At 41.4% G+C, this 18573-nt stretch overlaps 1 protein-coding gene across 4 annotated transcripts in view; it reads left to right on the top strand.

The window, feature by feature from the left end:
• LOC141144373 (sodium channel protein type 5 subunit alpha-like) overlaps positions 1-18573 on the top strand; it is a 586505-nt gene that overhangs the window by 326586 nt on the left and 241346 nt on the right. For all 4 annotated transcript variants that reach the window (XM_073630007.1, XM_073630006.1, XM_073630004.1 and 1 more), the window contains one exon: positions 13408-13543. In XM_073630007.1, coding sequence (XP_073486108.1) covers positions 13408-13543 — 136 coding nt within the window. The remainder of the gene's footprint in view (positions 1-13407; positions 13544-18573) is intronic.

Below are 18573 nucleotides of genomic sequence, written 5' to 3'. Positions count from 1 at the left end.
AAATAAACCCCAAAGTCCAAGATACCTAATAATTTGGGGTGTACAGAGCAAAATGCTAGAGTGCAATTTACCTAATGGGGAAGCTATTTAGATTGACCTGTGTGTCCCCAGGGAAAGACATTGGTAGGGTTTAACCCTCACTTCCTGTTTGACTATGTGGCAGGAAGTGAATAAATTTGAAGGAGAAAGTGGCAAAATCGAGACATCCCCAAAAGCTGACAAGACTTGTAATCCCTCTGCACTCTATCCCCAAGCAAAAATAAGAAAGGATTTCATTTAGTTTAACTTTGCAAAGACACATTCCTAAGTTCAACTGTGATGCATGTCAATGGCCCATTTAGACCTTGTTTAATAGAAAACATCGGTTGCCTTTCACTATAAACATTTGTTAGTCCAGTCCTGGAAATCTGCATCTGCTTTACCATTAATTTCCCTAAAAATTGGGTTCCTGCAGCTAGATGCACCAAATGCACCTAGATGCGCAACTGCTGTGTGCAGGTATGTACCCATGGTGCATATCTGGTTCCTGGAAGCGGTGGCCAGCACACAGGAATGACATCACGCCCCTACAGGAAGTTGCTTGCACTGCTGCTAATTTCTTCCCACCACCATGCCCTCACTGTTCTCTGAGGAAGAGATGATACTTATTTGCAAATTAAGAAAATTATTAATTATTTCTTAACATGGGGTAGTGTTTGTGTGGGTCCCTAACACAATTAGGGCCAATTTACCTACCAGCATGTTTTTAGAGTGTTGGAGGAAACCAGAGTACCTTGAGGAAACCCACACAGGCACATGGAGAACATGCAAACTAGTGGGTACAAGGTGCTTTGTCGTTGGTATTGGGCTGAGCCCAAAATGCCACAAAGGCAGCCAGCTATGTTGAGTGCATGTGATCTTATATGATTCAGGAGGGGGTTCTTCTCGCCCCTTTTCTAGTTGGCCCTGTGTGCAAGGACTTGGTTTACAGCTCTACAAGAGAAAGTTCAGAGTCCTCAAATCGTTACTAAGGGTTACTGAAGTATCCTACCATTACCCACTGAAGTATCCTACCATTACCCACTAAAGTATCCTACCATTACCCACTGCCTATCAAAGTTCTCAGACTGGTTAAAGAACCTGAGTGATTGGAACTGTGTATATTTTATATATATATATATATATATACACACACAGCGGGTAAAATAATGTCACTATTTTTCTAGGTAAATATATTTCTAAAGGTGCTATTGACATGAAATGTTCACCACATGTCGGTAACAACCCATGCAATCCATACATTAAAAGAAACCAAAACAAATAAGTCCAAAAATTAAGATATGTGTAATAAAAGGGAAAGACACAGGGGAAAAGTATTGAACACGCTAGCTGAAATGTATTTAATACTTCATACAAAATCCTTTGTTGGTAATGAATGCTTCAAAACGCCTCCTGTTTGGAGAAACTAGTCGCATGTATTGCTCATGTAAGTGCATTACGTATTGTTTTCTTTGAAACAATTGTACCTGCTAATTCCAGGTTTTTCTACATTGATGCGATTTGACATGTCAACCTGCACAGATGTCTGTCAAAACGCCTCCCGGAGTTGCACGATTTCAAACACGCTCCAATGTGAACCTAGGCTTATTCTGAGATTTCTGTGGAGTCATCATCCAAGCTAGGGAAGTTCTATCATCAGAGACAAAAGTGATCAGAGGACCCACTATCTGGTGCACAGGATTGATTACTATTATTATGTGTTTGCCCTTTTGAGGGTCTTGTCCTGAGGTGAACGAGTATTTCACATGGTGGCGGATCACTCTTGTTATATGGTGGAGCACATATTGAAATATGAAGATGCACTAGAGCACTTTATGTGTAGACTTTTTTGTTTTTTCAATTGATTGAATGATTGATTGATTGTTCACTATTGGGCAACTTTTTTCTTTACAGATTGCACTGTATATTGGAACACATTTATTGATAGCAGCAGCCTCATGTTATATACAGGAATATGTGACAGCGCACAAAATCTTTATTACCATCTATATAACCAAACCATTCTCTTTGGTCTTTATAAGCTCTTCGGACCTTGTTCACTCTAGCTCCCTTGTCACCGCTACCCATTCTTGCCTCGAAAACTTCTCCAAAGCCTCCTCCATCCTCTGGAACTCTTTACCTCAACTTGTCCAACTATCCCTTAAGCCTCGTACACACGATCGGGTTTTCGGCAGGGAATTGTGTGATGACAGACTGTTTGCCTAAAATCTGACCATTAGTACGCTCCATCAGACAATTGTTGTCCAACTTTCCGCCAACAAATGTTGGATGGCAGGCTAGTAAATTTTCGGCAGACAGAGGTCTGTTATCAGATTTTCGTATCGTCTGAACACAAGTCCGTCACACAAAAGTCCAAAGTACAAACACTCATGCTCGGTATCAATGCTCACCTAACACAACATTAGCAGAAGGTGCCCAAAGGGTGGTGCTCAAGAGCTGAAATTCCACTTAGTATGTCACTACGTTTGTGTTTGTTGGCCGACAATTGTGTGCCATTAGTATGCAAGATAAGTTCCTGGCACATGCCCTTCGGACAAAAGTCTGATGCTCTGTTGGCCAACAATTGGATCATGTGTACTTGGCTTTAGATCCCATACACACTATTCGATTCTCTGCAGACTTTTGTCTTCAGATTTACCAAAACCATATAATATGAGGTCAAACCTTAAGAGTTTCAATTTGTATGCAATCAGGCAGGCCCTTGCACTACATGGTTTTGGTAAATCTTTAGACAAAAATATGCAGAAAATCTAATAGCGTGTATGGGGCTTAACTCTAGCCATCTTTAGGCAATCCCTAAAAACCCATCTCTTTAATGAAGCCTATCCAGCTTCTAACTAATAAACTTTTTTAAACTTTTTTTGTTTTTATTACTTGACCCTCCTTCTTAGATTGTAGGTTCTAACAAGCAGGGCCCTCTCATTCTTCACATTCCTCTTGTATTGGATTGTTTTTTTAACTGTACTGTCTTTATTTTTTAACTCTTGGACTATATAAATCCTGCATAATAATAAGTTGACTTCTGAACTTGATGAAATAAAAAGGCAAAACACTAACAGATGGATTTTTTTAGGGCCACTTTAAGATACCTTTAGACATCAGAAGTATTTCACAGTCCAGCCATGCATATTTTGCAACAGTTGCCTAAAAATAAAAGGTGGGTGAAGCATTTGTAGAAACAGGGCTGTAGATTTTCTTTTGTGGGGGGGGGGGGGGGGGGGGGGGGTCAGTCATGGACACCCAGAAAAGACTAACGAGACAGTGTGCAGTGCTTCACAGTGAACTGTCACTGTAGCAAAATTGTGATAACCATGGAGGGGCCTTATAACTTGAGCTTATAACTTGAGCTTACTTGCAGTGCACAGGGTAACATATGGCACAGTACATTTACCCATTCATTCATTACCATGTCACCAGCAAGAGTGTAATGTACTAGGCATATTACCAAGGTATCCTGGGCAGAGCTGCACTGGTGACAATAAGGTCACATAAACTGCAAGGAATTTTTAATATAAATAAGGATGGCCAAAGGTCCCCCCATGCTGATGCTTTGCAGATGTTTTCCTGACTGCAACCAGTCTCATGACCACTGTTCCATCTCTCTCTGATGCCTGACTTGAAGCTCTGGGAAAGGGGCCAGTAAGGTGGGTCCCAGATTCCTTTCCTTAGGTGTTTCTGACAGTCTTTAAAGGGCAGAGCAGGATATGAGGATGCATAAACAGCTCACTCATGGTTCTCCTTTATCTCACTGTGGCTTTCCACAGGTTTGTTTCCCTCCTCAGTCATTTCCCTGGCTCCTTTTTTGATAGGCTGGGTTCTCAGCTGCACTTTCTCCTTCATCTCTCCTCAGGATTCAGTGGATGGGGCTCACCCTTGGCCAGGGAGAAGAAGTAATTGAGCTGTGCAACTCCAACCTAAAAGATGCTTCCAGCTGGGCTACACTAGCCTAGCTGCTACACCTATACCAAGGACGGATGCTTTGGGGAGATTTAGACCCCTACATCCACCCTTATCTATGGCTCTGCATACAAGTTCAACAATCATCTTACAATTTGGCTAAACTAAGCTTGATCTAAGGATTAATCTTCATGTCACATCATCAAATTGAACTTAGAACATCTGATTACATTGATTGGACCTCAGCAAATAATCACATTGTTGCTATTACTGAATTTTATGGCTATCATGTTGTCACCTGGCACATCCCATATTGCTGTTTGCAGTATGTATTAGTGCTTTGTCAATAATATTGATTACCTGATATAGTCTGAAGCAGGGTGATGTTTCATGAAACTGCAGCTCAGGGCTATGTTGTGTAGTATATACATATGCTGTGCATGTCTTCTTATTGCTTAAAGGAAAGATCAGAAGTCTTGATCTACTATATTTACTTGTGGCACCTGCTGGAAACTCACACCCTTGGCGCAAAAGGAGGCTCCACCTTAGTTCCCAGTCAAGTAATTTTCTTTTTTTTTGTTTACAAACTTTTTTATTAGGTACAAATAGTGGTACAAAACGTGATATCATATATCGAGAGAAATACAGAGTAAAGGAATTATCATTACAGTAAATGATGTTGATATATACAGTAGGTGATTGAATTATTTATCTGCCATTCCTCCTTGCAGATCCTCTCCAGTTCTGTCAGGTTGGATGGTAAACGTTGGTGGACAGCCATTTTTAGGTCTCTCCAGAGATGCTCAAATGGGTTTAAGTCAGGGCTCTGGCTGGGCCATTCAAGAACAATCACGGAGTTGTTGTGAAGCCACTCCTTTGTTATTTTAGCTGTGTGCTTAGGGTCATTGTCTTGTTGGAAGGTAAGAGAAGGTTTTCGTCCAGGATATCCCTGTACTTGGCCGCATTTATCTTTCCCTCGATTGCAACCAGTCGTCCTCTCCCTGCAGCTGAAAAACACCCCCACAGCATGATGCTGCCACCACCATGCTTCACTGTTGGGACTGTATTGGACAGGTGATGAGCAGTGCCTAGTTTTCTCCACACATACCGCTTAGAATTAAGGCCAAAAAGTTCTATCTTGGTCTCATCAGACCAAAGAATCTCTTTTCTCACCATCTTGGAGTCCTTCAGGTGTTTTTTTTTTAGCAAACTCCATGCGGGCTATAATGTGTCTTGCACTGAGGAGAGGCTTCTGTCGGGCCACTCTGCTATAAAGCCCCGACTGGTGGAGGGCTGCAGTGATGGTTGACTTTTTACAACTTTCTCCCATCTCCCGACTGCATCTCTGGAGCTCAGCCACAGTGATCTTTGGGTTCTTCTTTACCTTTCTCACCAAGGCTCTTCTCCCCCGATAGCTCAATTTGGCCAGACGGCCAGCTCTAGGAAGGGTTCTGGTCATCCCAAACGTCTTCCATTTAAGGATTATGGAGGCCACTGTGCTCTTAAGTGCAGCAGAATTTTTTTGTAATCTTGGCCAGATGTGTGCCTTGCCACAATTCTGTCTCTGAGCTCTTCAGGCAGTTCCTTAGACCTCATGATTCTCATTTGCTCTGACATGCACTGTGAGCTGTAAGGTCTTATATAGTCAGGTGTGTGGCTTTTCTAATCAAGTCCAATCAGTATAATCAAACACATCTGGACTCAAATGAAGGTGTAGAACCATCTCAAGGATGATCAGAAGAAATGGACAGCACCTGAGCTAAATATATGAGTGTCACAGCAAAGGTTCTGAATACTTAGGACCATGTGATATTTCAGTTTTTCTTTTTTAATAAATCTGCAAAAATGTCAACAATTCTGTGTTTTTCTGACAATATGGGGTGCTGTGTGTACATTAATGAGGAAAAAAAATGAACTTAAATTTAACAAAGAGTGAAAAATTTAAGGGGGTCTGAATACTTTCCGTCCCCACTGTATATAAATAAAAAAATATTTTTATTATTGTCTTTATTCAACAATACATTTTGGATACAAATTTTAAGAGTTGACATTAGGTGTGCTATATATTGTTATCTAAAAAGTCTGTATTATAACTGGTAACACAATTATCTGCCCTGGGTGTCATACACTAGGAACGGCATATTACATATTATTTTATTCAAAACCTTTTTCAACGTATTTATCATGAGCTGTAGATATAGTTCTTTTTAGCTGGGATCCCATAAAAAATCGAGAGGTAAAAGGTTGAAAATGGCTGATCTAGACAAAGATCCCTATCCTTCCCCACTTTAGCCAAAAAAAAAAAAAAAAAAAAGTTTTGGCTGGAATTCCACTTTGACTATATTCCTATTTTCTTACATGTTTTTAGCAAAGTGTAACAACTTCACTTCACTTTTTTCATAAACATGCACATTGTTTCCCCTATTTTATATGCCTAGCACTGGGCCAGCAGGAACACTTTTGCTACAGTAAAATAGTAAAATTTAAAGAGTCATCAGCTTTCATGTACAGAAAGAAGCTGTTTTACTACCAGTATTTGTTATTTGTTTCTATGCATTGAGATAAAAGCCCCGGGAAAGTAGCTGCAACACCTGGGTGCCTAATTAATCCCTTGTATGTTTTTCTTTTTTTTTTTTTCAAATAATTCCTGTGTTTGCTCAGTTGCTTCACTTCATACGCTGCTGAGATGAGCTGTGTGCGCCCATAGACACACACAGCGTGACTCGACCATGCCTCAACCATGCCCACCTCTCCCTCCTCACAGGATCTGATTGATGCCTTTGGCTTCTGCTGCTCTGAGTCTCTGTGAGACCAGTAAGTGGAGGCAGAAGACCTGCAGCCATCATAGCACTGAATCATGAGAGGAGGCAGGTAAGTTTTTAGGGAGGGTAAACAGTTAGTGGGAAGTCTTTTACCTTAAAGTGATGGCAAGCACTATATTTTTATTTTTTTTAATAACAAACAGGCTTATACTTTCCTGCTCTGTGCAAAGGAATTGCACAGAGCGGCCCTGAACCTCCTCTTCTCAGCGTATCCTGCCAACACTCCTAGCTCCTCCTCTTCTCAGCATGCCACCATAAGAAGACGCTTTTTATCGTAGCATGCCTGCAGACTGCTTGTGTCTATAGACACAGACAGCATGGCTTACTCCCGCCCCCCCGGTCCCTCGTCACAGGATTTGACTGACAGCAGCAGGAGCTAATGGCTCCCACTGCTCTAAGCCAAGCATGTGAAAGCAGGGAGAGAACCACTACAGATGAGCACAGTGCTGGATCGAGTGAGGACTCCGGTAAGTATAAGGGGGGTGAGGGGGCTTACTGCTACCTTATTGCAAGGAATGCATTAAGGTAAAACATGTTTAAGCTTTAGAACTACTTTAATGCAGAGGATGCATTAGGGTAAAAAATAGACTTTAGAACTTTAATGCTAAATCAAATTAGAGTTACAATTTCATCCAAGGCAAATATTAGGGTTGTATATAAATTTATCACTTCATAGTATAAAAAACAGTGAACTAACCTATGCCAGTATTGTGTAGGCATAGCTACTGCTTATATATTTTTTTATATGACAATTGTGTCTGTATTATCATTTCATTATTGTCAGACTTTTGTAATCGGCAAACCTGCTTTTTATGTTGGAAAAATGTACGTTTTACACTAGAGTTCTTTATTTAGTCTTCATACATGTTATTTGCAAGCAGTGCTGTATGTTTTGGAAGTAAACAGTCTATGTTGTCTACGTTCCACACTAGTAGTTTTTCCAGTTGCTTGCCTAACTGATTGTCTCCTCCTGTTATCTGATTCCTAGAAATATTTAGCCTGGTATCCCCTGAATTCTATATCACACTTGAAAGCACTCCATACACGTCTGAGTGGGCTGATAAGCTCTGGGATGTTTTGGAATTTTTTTGCAGACAAGTTGAGTTCTAGGAATTCTTGTATATTTATTAGTGACAGCTTTAACTTAAAATTTGCAGTGTGCACTGTGGGGGAAATATTTCAAGAACTTTCTAGTGCTTTTAATATAAAAATTATTCAGAAAATTAGCTTAATTAAAATATAAAAGGTCCATTTTGTTCTTGTGATTTTCAATATGAAAAGTTTTGCTTTTTGTTCACATGTTTAACTGGTAAATTTGATATCGCTTTTCAACCACTCTGCTTTCTGAAGAAGAGCATTGTCTTTTCCACACACAAGTGGGAAGACAGTTTCCCATTTTTATCTATGTGCTAACTTGAAAGTTATTTCTTTAATTACTATTTAAAGCTGAACTCCAGGATTTAACTGTATTACGTACTTATACTGGCCCAGCTTGGCACAATATAAATATGTATATATCATACCTGATGGACCACTGGGGAAGCTGGAAATTACTTAATTACTTAATTACATTCCAACACATTTACATGTCTCCCCTTAAACCACTCAAGTGTTGCTTTAGCAGTGTGTTTGGGGTCATTGTCCTGCTGGAAGGTGAACCTCCGTCCTATCCTCAAATCACACACAGAGTGGTACAGGTTTTGCTCAAGAATATCCCTGTATTTAGCACCATCCATCTTTCCCTCAACTCCGACCAGTTTCCCAGTCCCGACTGCTGAAAAACATCCCCACAGCATGATGCTGCCACCACCATGTTTCACTCTGGGTATGGTGTTCTTTGGGTGATGTGATGTGTTGGGTTTGCGCCAGACATAGCGTTTTCTTTGATGGCCAAAAAGTTTAGTCTCATCAGACCAGAGCACCTTCCTCCATACATTTTGGGAGTTTCCCACATGCCTTTTCACAAACTCAAAATGTGCCATTTTGTTTTTTGCTGAAAGTAATGGCTTTCTTCTGTCCACTCTGCCATAAAGCTCAACTCTATGGAGCGTACGGCTTATTGTCGTCCTATGTACAGATACTCCAGTCTCTGCTGTGGAACTCTGCAGCTGCTCCAGGGTTACCTTAGGTCTCTGTGCTGTCTCTCTGATTAATGCCCTCCTTGCCCGGTCCGTGAGTTTTGGTGTGCGGCCATCTCTTGGCAGGTTTGCTGTTGTGCCATGTTCTTTCCATTTGGTTATGATAGATTTGATGGTGCTCCTAGGGATCATCAAAGATTTGGATATTTTTTTATAACCTAACCCTGACTTGCACTTCTCAACAACATTGTCTCTTACTTGTTTGGAGAGTTCCTTGGTCTTCATGGCAGTGTTTAGTTAGTGGTGCCTCTTGCTTAGGTGTTGCAGCCTCTGGGGCTTTTCAAAAAGGTGTGTATATGTAATGACAGATTATGTGACACTTAGCTTGCACACAGGTGGACATCATTTCACTAATCATGTGACTTCTGAAGGTAATTGGTTGCACCAGAGCTTTTTATGGGCATAATAACAAAGGGGGTGTATACATATGCACATGCCAATTATCAGTTTTTTATTTCTGAAAACTTTTATGTATATATTTTTCTAATTTTACTTCACCAACTTAGACTATTGTGTTCTGATCCATCACATATAATTCAGATTAAAAAAACATTGAACTAAAGGCTGTAATGTAACAAAATAGGTAAAAAGCCAAGTAGGGTGAATACTTTTGCAAGGCACTGTATGTGAACCCGGCCTCAATCTTCACTTCATCTTCTGCCTCATCCTACTCGTAGTCAGTGTATGGCCATGCAGCTGCTCGCATAGAATCTGAGAAAATCGCAAGCCATTATTGTAGTGATTCTGCAGTGATTTTGGGTTCCACAGTGGTCCCATTAGATATGGGATATGCATATGTATACATTGTTCCAAGCTAGACCAATGTAAGCATGCAATACAATAATTCTACGAGTTTAGCATTACAGTATATTAAAGCTAAAACTTTTTCTAGTAGTGAATGGTAAGAACCCCTTTTTTTACCATCTTTGGTCCATTTGGGAGATTTGCCCTTACCATCCATCCCATATGCACAACATTAAATGAAAGGAAGTCTCCCAAAGTGAGGCAAATCCTCTCTTAGACAGATTGCACTGCAAAAGGTGTCCCATATGGAAGCATTCCTAGCGCCTCCTGTTTCAGTGAGAGCACATCATTTTGTATTTTCCCAGATAGCAAGGATAACTTGACACAAATTTGTAGCAGTGTTGAATTGTATTTTAACTTGCTGCACATTTTCACTGGCAAAATGTACATTTGCAGAGCACTTGCAGCACAAGTTCTAGTTTGCACTTTTCCAATTTGTAGCAAATGTGTGTGGCAAGTCTCTAGCAAGAGCAAAGTTGCAATGGTGAGTCTACAGCAAGAGCTCTGAAAGTCTACAGAATGAAAATTCAGCCACAGTGACCCCTGTGGTAGGATGACTATTGCACAACATAACTGAACCAGAACTTGCAGTAGACTTGCGGAATTTTTGCAAAGAAAGTTGATCTGGAGTCATGCAATGTGGATTTGCTGCAATTGTGCAACAAACTTGTGAAGCTTGGCAAGTCTAGCAGTAGCTTAGCAAGTCATTTTCAAACTTGCAGCATAATTGCTTGCTATCTGGGTTCCTTGCTTTCAGTCCCTGTGTCATTATTTACATGAACAAATGGAAAGACATAGAGCATTTGAAATTTGAAACTACATTTTCTAACTTTTTCTTGCTCTATCCAAAACCCCAAAAAATTATTTTAGTTTTAGATAATAAAAAAATGAGCTTAAAAAAAAACCCTGTCTACAATGTACATGGGGGCTTTTGTGCTTTTGGTGGTTAACAGATAAAACTTACAAAGCTATCAATAGCACTTTGGCAGTGGAAACTTTTTGATCTTGTCACAAAGCAATAAATGGGCCCATTTTATGTTGTCTAGCAGTACTCCAGAATGTTACAGCTTAAAATTTTACAAGTCCGTCTGAAAGATTTGAAACATGTTCCAAATCTAAAGTCCGTCTGATTTTCGACAGAAAAAGTCAGCTGAAGGTCCGATGATGCCCACACACGGTCGGATTGTCTGACGGATTTGTTCCGTTGGACCAGTCCAGTCGAAAAGTCATGTGTACACGGCATTAGACTTAGTCTTGTAGTAAGCAAACTGGGCAGGCCAGCCCATTTTTCACTGGTGTACTGGTTCATGTCAGAAATAGCAGGACCTGAGTTTAATGTCAAAGCTTGCTGTCTACTGACCAGGCTACATACCTACCATCATCTCTGTTCAAGTGTCACCTGTGAGAAATAGTAAAATGGTGAGCAGCGACATGTTGGAGTGCCTCATAGCCTTGCCCTTACTGTTTTTTGAATTAAGAGGTGGCCTTTGAAGCAGTTTAGGTGTCTTTTAAGTAAACCTGTAGCCAGGCTATAGACATTAAAATATTTACATAACCTTAAAGTGACACTAAAGGTTAATTTTTAATTTTTTAAAAATAACAAACATATCATACTTACCTGCTCTTCTGGGGTCCCTCAGCGGCTCTCTCGGCTCCTCCCCCCATCAGATAAACCCCTGGGAGAAGCGTTCTCCTGGGGGGGTTGCCTTGCAGGCGCGCTCCCGAGTCCAGCATCTATAGACACTGAATGCAGGACTTGGCTCCGCCCCCTGGCGGGCGCGTCATTGGATTTGATTGGCAGCAGCGGGAGCCAATGGCTGCGCTGCTATCAATCTATCCAATCAACAGCCGAGAACCCCCTAGCAGAGAGACGGCGCATCCCCGTGGGAAAAGTTTGAGGGTTCAGGTAAGTAAAAGGGGGGGGGGCTGGGGGCCAGTCACTGACAGGTGTTTATTCACCTTAATGCATAGGATGCATTAAGGTGAGAAAACACAAACCTTTACAACCCCTTTAACAAGCAGTACATGATCTTTAAAACAAGCCCTTTCTGACCACCTGAGCTGAACTCTCTCTGCTCACCCTCCTAGCAGTGACTTAGCAGCCACCCAGCCTTATAATCCCTACTGTAAAAACAGAGCACAACCTCTGGGACAGGGGAGCAGGGTGAGCTGAGTTGAATGTCCCTAGCCTCACTTTAATAATTCTTGCTGCTAAGCTTCCCTAGAAGCTATTCTAAGAATCTCAGACTAGGAAGAGGCTTCTGGGCTGACCAAAGACACACCGGTGGAATATACCTACTAGCCATCCTGGGAATGCTTTGGAACCTTCTAGAATCCCCCAGGGAGAACTGCATCTATAGTCAGGAAAAGGTATACCTGAACCTGTTCAGTGTGACCCTTGCCATGATAAGTGGCCTACAATGCAACAAAAGTTAAAACAGTATTAAACCCTAAACCAAAAATGTAATATCCAGCTTACCAATTATTAGATGTGGTGGCTGCATTTGTTTTCTTTTTTTGGTGATTTGGCCAGTAACACACCTGTTCAGCCTATACTCTGAATTGCGGCAGCATATGGGCACCTTTGGACAGCAGCATTTTCAATCTGGGGGAAGGGAAGTGTAATATGCACTAGCAGATTGAAATACACTAACAAATTAAATCCAAACTCCAACTCACGCCTTATAAGCAGTTACAGCAAACATTTTTTTTTCTTTTGGGGTAAATCTTTTATATAAATAAATGTTGATCATTGTAAACATCCCTGTTAGTGGTAAATGGTTTGTCTCATCCCTCTAACTGCCACATCTGCAAGAGACCTTGTTCTGTTTAAAAAGCAACAGACTCACTGACAGGATCACCAGGCCAAAAATAAAAGAAAGAAAGCCTAAAAAAAGGAAACTATAGTAGCCATCACATCTAAAGATTGGTAAACTGCAGTATGATAAATGTTTGCTTTTGGGTTTAATGGCGCATTAATGTTATATGCAATAGAAGCAGGTATTTTATTGTGCAAGTTGCCATAAATTGAAAAGTAGGATTATTTCAAGGAACAAAATGTTAATGAGTCAAAACCTGCAACAGAAGAAAGGGAGCATTTGTCCGGGGTCAAAGTAAAACATTACATTTTCATAAAATATGTATGTAGGAGATGTGGTCATTTGGGATAAAAATGTTGCTTATGGCCCATACACACGACAGATCGTACGACTTTTTTCGCTTAATAGTCGCAAGTAGAAATGAAATAGGTTACTAAAGTCACGAAAATTCTCGTACGACGGAAAAAAAATCGGAAGTGATGTCATGTGTTGTCATGTATTGTAATGTATTTGTATTGTATTTTCAGATGACAACTATACTGACTAAACGAAAATCGTACGATCTGGTATCGTACGAGGAAAATTTTCGTGCTTGTCCGGGCGAATAACATCAAATGAATTGTCGTGTTTGGCTCTCGATTGGCTCTCGAAAGCTCTGTACTAACGATCCGATTATCGTATGATCGCGTTGAAAGTGGTATTTTTCATCCGATTTTCGGATTGTGTGTACGGGCCATTAGTGTATTTTTTTGCCATTGCTGGATTTGTAGTATGCAAAAACCGATCAAAACTAACAATAGGGAAAAAGGTGTAAATATCTAATAAATATTAACGTTTGGTTGAACTTTTCAGATTAGCAAATGTCTAATACATTATTTTGTTTAATAGATGTCTCCGTCAGACCTTGAAGTAAGTAAGATGCAGCTGCTGATGCCTCACCGGCTGTCAGTGGAATACCCAGACCAGCCATTTCAAAGGCCACGGGCAGTCAGCGCCGTCAGTGTCCTAACTAACGCCATGGAAGGTAAACATCCTTGTAGTTATATTTTCTTGATAGCATGACACTGATTTGTTTTGTATTCATGTTTTTGCTGTTTGTAATAATATTAGGTTATTCTAAAACAAATGTTATGCTTGATGAATGAAAGAAGAGAAGTATAAAGAAGAAGTATAGAGAAGAATAAAATCAACTAGGGAATTCAGCATAAACAGTAATATGGTGGCATATCAGTGGATTGAAGATTGACCGGGCCAAGCTACAGTTTCAATTGTCACCTCTGGAGGTGGTCTATGAGTACCTGGCACAATAGTGGAGTGCTCACTTGGGATTCCAATAATCCCAGTTCATGCATAAAATAATAATCTACTTAGATGGAATCATGTTCGGGTAGATAAAATGTAAGCAATAGCTGATAACAGCATAGTAGAAACCTCCAATTCCTTTTTGGCACTCTAGCTGTAGGGATTGAAGCACCAGGATGGTAGTACTTTAGGAACTGGGAGTATTGTAACTTTCAATTGCCTTTATTGTTGTATTTTTTTTTTACATACTCAAAAAGAACTTTTAAACAAAAGGATCATGCAGATTGAAAATTTGTCATGCATATGCATCTGTCTACTAATCGGGCAATCTGGGTCCTATTTGACTTATCAATCCCCCATCTCTTCTGTCTTTATTTAGTAGACACCACTTTAGGCATTGAAAGCAGTTAAGTTGCTAAAACGCAAGCATTCCTTTCACTAATAAAAATATAGCATTATTAGGGTGCAGCACTAAAGATGTACAAGCTACTGGGGAGATTCAACCTGAATTCTTTCTGTTGACCATTGTCACAGACAGTGAAAGTGACTGGGAATCCAACATTTTGCATCATCACCAGAATAAGAATATTGGCGACAAGCTTCTATGATGGGGAGAGCTCTCTGTGATTTACCTATCTTTGATAAGTGTAAAAACCTGTTCATTTGGTAATGACTGCTGTGATCTGTTACCTAGTTCTCTTTTATTATTTTTTTTTTCCGATAATACCTTTTTTACCTGGATGAACTGGGAACTTTATGTTTACCAATTTTTGTATTACTACCCCGCTAGATTCTCAGAGTAGAATCCTTCTCTGAAGTGTCTATAGGCCATGCCTTCATCAAGTTTGTCTATATTTGTTCTCTGGGTACCTTCATGCTTATCCTATTCATAATGTTTATTTTATGCCGCAATGTCAAATAAATAAATAAAAAATTACAATGGTTTTAGCCATTCCATATCCCCAAAAAAAGGTTTAGCTTTTACATACATTTTAAAGCAGAAGTAAACCCATCCATTTAACAGTTTCAGGCCGGGTCCACACTAGCTGTGGCCGCGGCTCACAGCAGGGGGTCCAGTGCGTCCCTGTTCTCTGTTTCAGGTGCAAATCCGGTCCGAATTTTTGGCTGAATTTGGACCTGAAATGGAGCCAAAGATGCACAGGACCCTTTTCCAGTGCGGATCCTGGCCGCCCAGGAGGTGAGTGAACTGGCTCCATTGCAAGCCGATCACAGTCTCCTGTCATGCAAATTGGATGCAGGGAAACCAGCCAGACATCGTACATCCCCTCTCTGTGAAAAAGGTCCCATGGGGACAAATGTCTTCATTTTGTGTTGGAGCTGGAGTCCAAGTGTGGGTCTACAGTCATGTTGAAGTCCCCACATAGCAGCTGGCTGTACTTGACAGAGGATACACGTTTGAAGATTTTTCATAAGAACCTCAGCTGATGCGAAATGGGGACATAGATGGAAGCAATGGTATATGATTTGGAGTTAATATCGCCTGTAAGGATTATGTATCTACCGTCATCATCCAGGAGTGAGCTCTTGAGGTTGAAGGTCACAGATTTTCTAAAAGCCAGAAAGACTCCCTTCTTCTTCTGTGAGGCGCAGGCCAGGAAGACATGTGGATAGTCCCTGTGTGTGCATTTAGGAGTTGCTTCTTTCTGGAAGTGCATTTATTGGGCACAAAGCACATCTGCCTTGGCTTTTGATGCTTCTTTCCAAAGGGAGAACCTTTTAGCAGAGTGGTTGAGGCCCTTGGTATTGAGAGAAAGACATTTCAGTGGCATTTTTAAGCTATAGCATTTGTTTGGCAATGAATCCGATTTGGCTCAGGGAGGAGCTTGCTGGAGTGAGAGGGATGCATATGGGGAGATAGCATTAGTGAGGAAACAACTGAAAGAAATCAGAACAGGCCTGCTCATGGCCAGGAAATTGCGTTATGGCATAAATAAGAAGGAATCAGGTACCTCCAAAGGTGGTACCTCCAAAGGTCTTTTTGTTTGAGGGTCTCTTGTGGGAGACTACTGTATCTGCCAATCCGGTTGTAGGGTGTCGGGGCGGTTGTGATGGAGCTCATTGTGCGGCGGGTCTGGAAGAATGCCCATTGCCTCAGGGCTTGCATGCCCTCCTCCAGGGTAGTAAGATGAACACTCACTCCATTGTGGGTGACTGACAGGGTTGCTGGATACTTACACCTGTGCAGAATTTTGTGGTTGCGCAGGACTTTGGTCACTGTCGCTACGTTTTTGCGGCTTTGGAGAGTGTGTTGTGACAGGTTGGGGAGCAACTGCACAGATGAGTAGGGTGCAGGAAGTTTTCCCGTCTATCGGGAGGTGGACAGAATCTTCTCTTTCACATGGAAGAAGTGTATTCTGAGTAGGACATCCTTCGAGACTTCTGGTGGGAGGAAAGAAGATCTGTGGGTGTCAAGGAGGGCACTAGGAATAAGAAGAGGATTTGGGCGAATTGCAGCAGTTGGTCCGGTTGCACTGACTCTGGAACCCCCCTGAGTTTGAGGTTATTCCTCCTGGACCTGTCTTCCTGGTCAGCCACTTTATTCTTAAGCCTGGTGATTTTCTCAGAATTGGCTGTTTGGGCGTCTACCATGGTATTAAATGACATTGTCACATCGCCCATAACTGTTTCAGCCTTGTCCACCTGCTCCTCCAAATCCTGTATTTTGGCTTTAAATTGGTGCACAGAAGCGAGCATATCAGAGTGGAGGGATGAGCGTAGGAATAACAACATGTCTTTTAGGACAGTGTCTGAGACTGGCTGGCCCAGGGTAGGAAAGGCAGCTATGGGATCAGGGTGGGATGCGTATCCTGAGGCCTGGGCTACGTTTACCTCCATATTTTGATTCATGCTGCTTCTGATGGGGGAGTCCTTGCAGCCCTTGGCCTTGGCTGGGCTGCGTGTGGAGTAGAGGTCCCAGATGACCTCTCACTATCAGGGCAGGAGAAGAAGAGCCCTTTATAGCTTGTTTGTTGGCTTTCTTGCTGGAATCTGGGCTGGTGCCACAGCCATTTTGGTGTAGCCCGTGCCTCTGTGATGTGAAGAAGCTGGCTATTTTGTGTGGCAGCGGCTGTTTTTTTTTTGCGGTGTGTCATCCCAGAGGGTTAGTAGGAGCTTTGACTGAGGGTGGATGGCAGCAATGCGGGTGGTGGAGCCCGATGATCAGTGATTTCCCCAGCAGAGCGGAGCTCTAGAGAGATGCGGCCATCTTCAAGCTCGGTTGCCACGCCCCCCTTATTTTTTTGTTTTCAGTACATTTTAATTGAAGATTTTAAAGAGGAACTGTAGTCTGCGCACATACTTAGTAATAAAAACATCTTTGCCATTCTGAAGCTTTCCTCCAACCACTTTGCATATTATTTTATATATACTGTGATTTTGTACTTGCCAAATATGCTGCAGAAATCTCCCTCCACTAAGTCTGGCTGCAGCCATTTTAACTGTGGGCAGCCGAAGCTGCTGCCTGTTCACTTCCTGGATTTATACAGACATACAAAGGCACACCTCCAGCTCTGCAGCTCTGATTGGCCCTCTTATGACTCATTCTCCCTCTCTTCCTGGCAAAATTTCACGAGAGTGAGAGAGAAAGTTGTGCATGATGTCATAAGCCTAGGCTAATGGCCAGACAAGAAATAGGAAGTGGGCTGTTTAAGGTATTTACTGACAGAAAAAAAAATGTTTACGATCCAAAGAACAAGGGCGGGAGATTTAATAAATGGAAAGATGGAAAAAATTACTCTGCTTTAGGCTTACACTGAGAAAATGCAGTACAAGACAATACCAATAGAGTCCAAATCATCTTGATGGGAATAGTCACGGAGCTGCTCTCCTTGAAAACAGAAGCAACTGCACAAGGGTAGCTTTTTTAATTCCCCTAATGTTCTGCTTTAAGCCCCCTTAGTTTACTGATTTACAGCCAGATTTATAAAAGCTCCTGACATGTGGGATGGGCATGGCTGCTTCTTCAACCATGTGCTGTACAGCTTCTCTTTTTAAACTTTCAGGGCAGGCTTGAATATTGTGGTTGTGACACATTTCCTAATACTTATGCCCTGTACACACGGTCGGACATTGATCGGACATTCCGACAACAAAATCCTTGGATTTTTTCTGACAGATGTTGGCTCATACTTGTCTTGCATACACACGGTTACACAAAGTTGTCGGAAAATCCGATCGTTCTGAACGCGGTGATGTAAATCGGGACTATAAACGGGGCAGTGGCCAATAGCTTTCATCTCTTTATTTATTCTGAGCATGCATGGCACTTTGTCCGTCGGATTTGTGTACACACGATCGGAATTTCCGATAACGAATTTTGTTGTCGGAAAATTTTATATCCTGCTCTCAAACTTTGTGTGTCGGAAAATCCGATGGAAAATGTGTGATGGAGCCTACACACGGTCGGAATTTCCGACAACAAGGTCCTATCACACATTTTCCGTCGGAAAATCCGACCGTGTGTACGGGGCATTACACTTTCATACATCTGGCTTTTTCTATTTGAAAGAAAGGAAAGAGGCGGGTGTGGGTGGGTGTATTACAAGCAGGCAAGCAAAAGGGATTTCAGAATACTGAATAGGGTAGACCAGTGCACTACAGCAATAGAAAAATGACAAATTTATCATAAAAAGTACTCATGAAATGAAAAATTAAGCTTTGGACTGTATACTACATATGCATCTTAAGGCTTAATTTCTAACTTTAAACAGAATGTGCTTTTTATGGTAAATG

The sequence above is a fragment of the Aquarana catesbeiana genome, linkage group LG05, assembly GCF_042186555.1.
Source record: "Aquarana catesbeiana isolate 2022-GZ linkage group LG05, ASM4218655v1, whole genome shotgun sequence".
NCBI lineage: Eukaryota > Metazoa > Chordata > Amphibia > Anura > Ranidae > Aquarana > Aquarana catesbeiana.
This window is presented reverse-complemented; position numbering and strand designations above follow the sequence as displayed.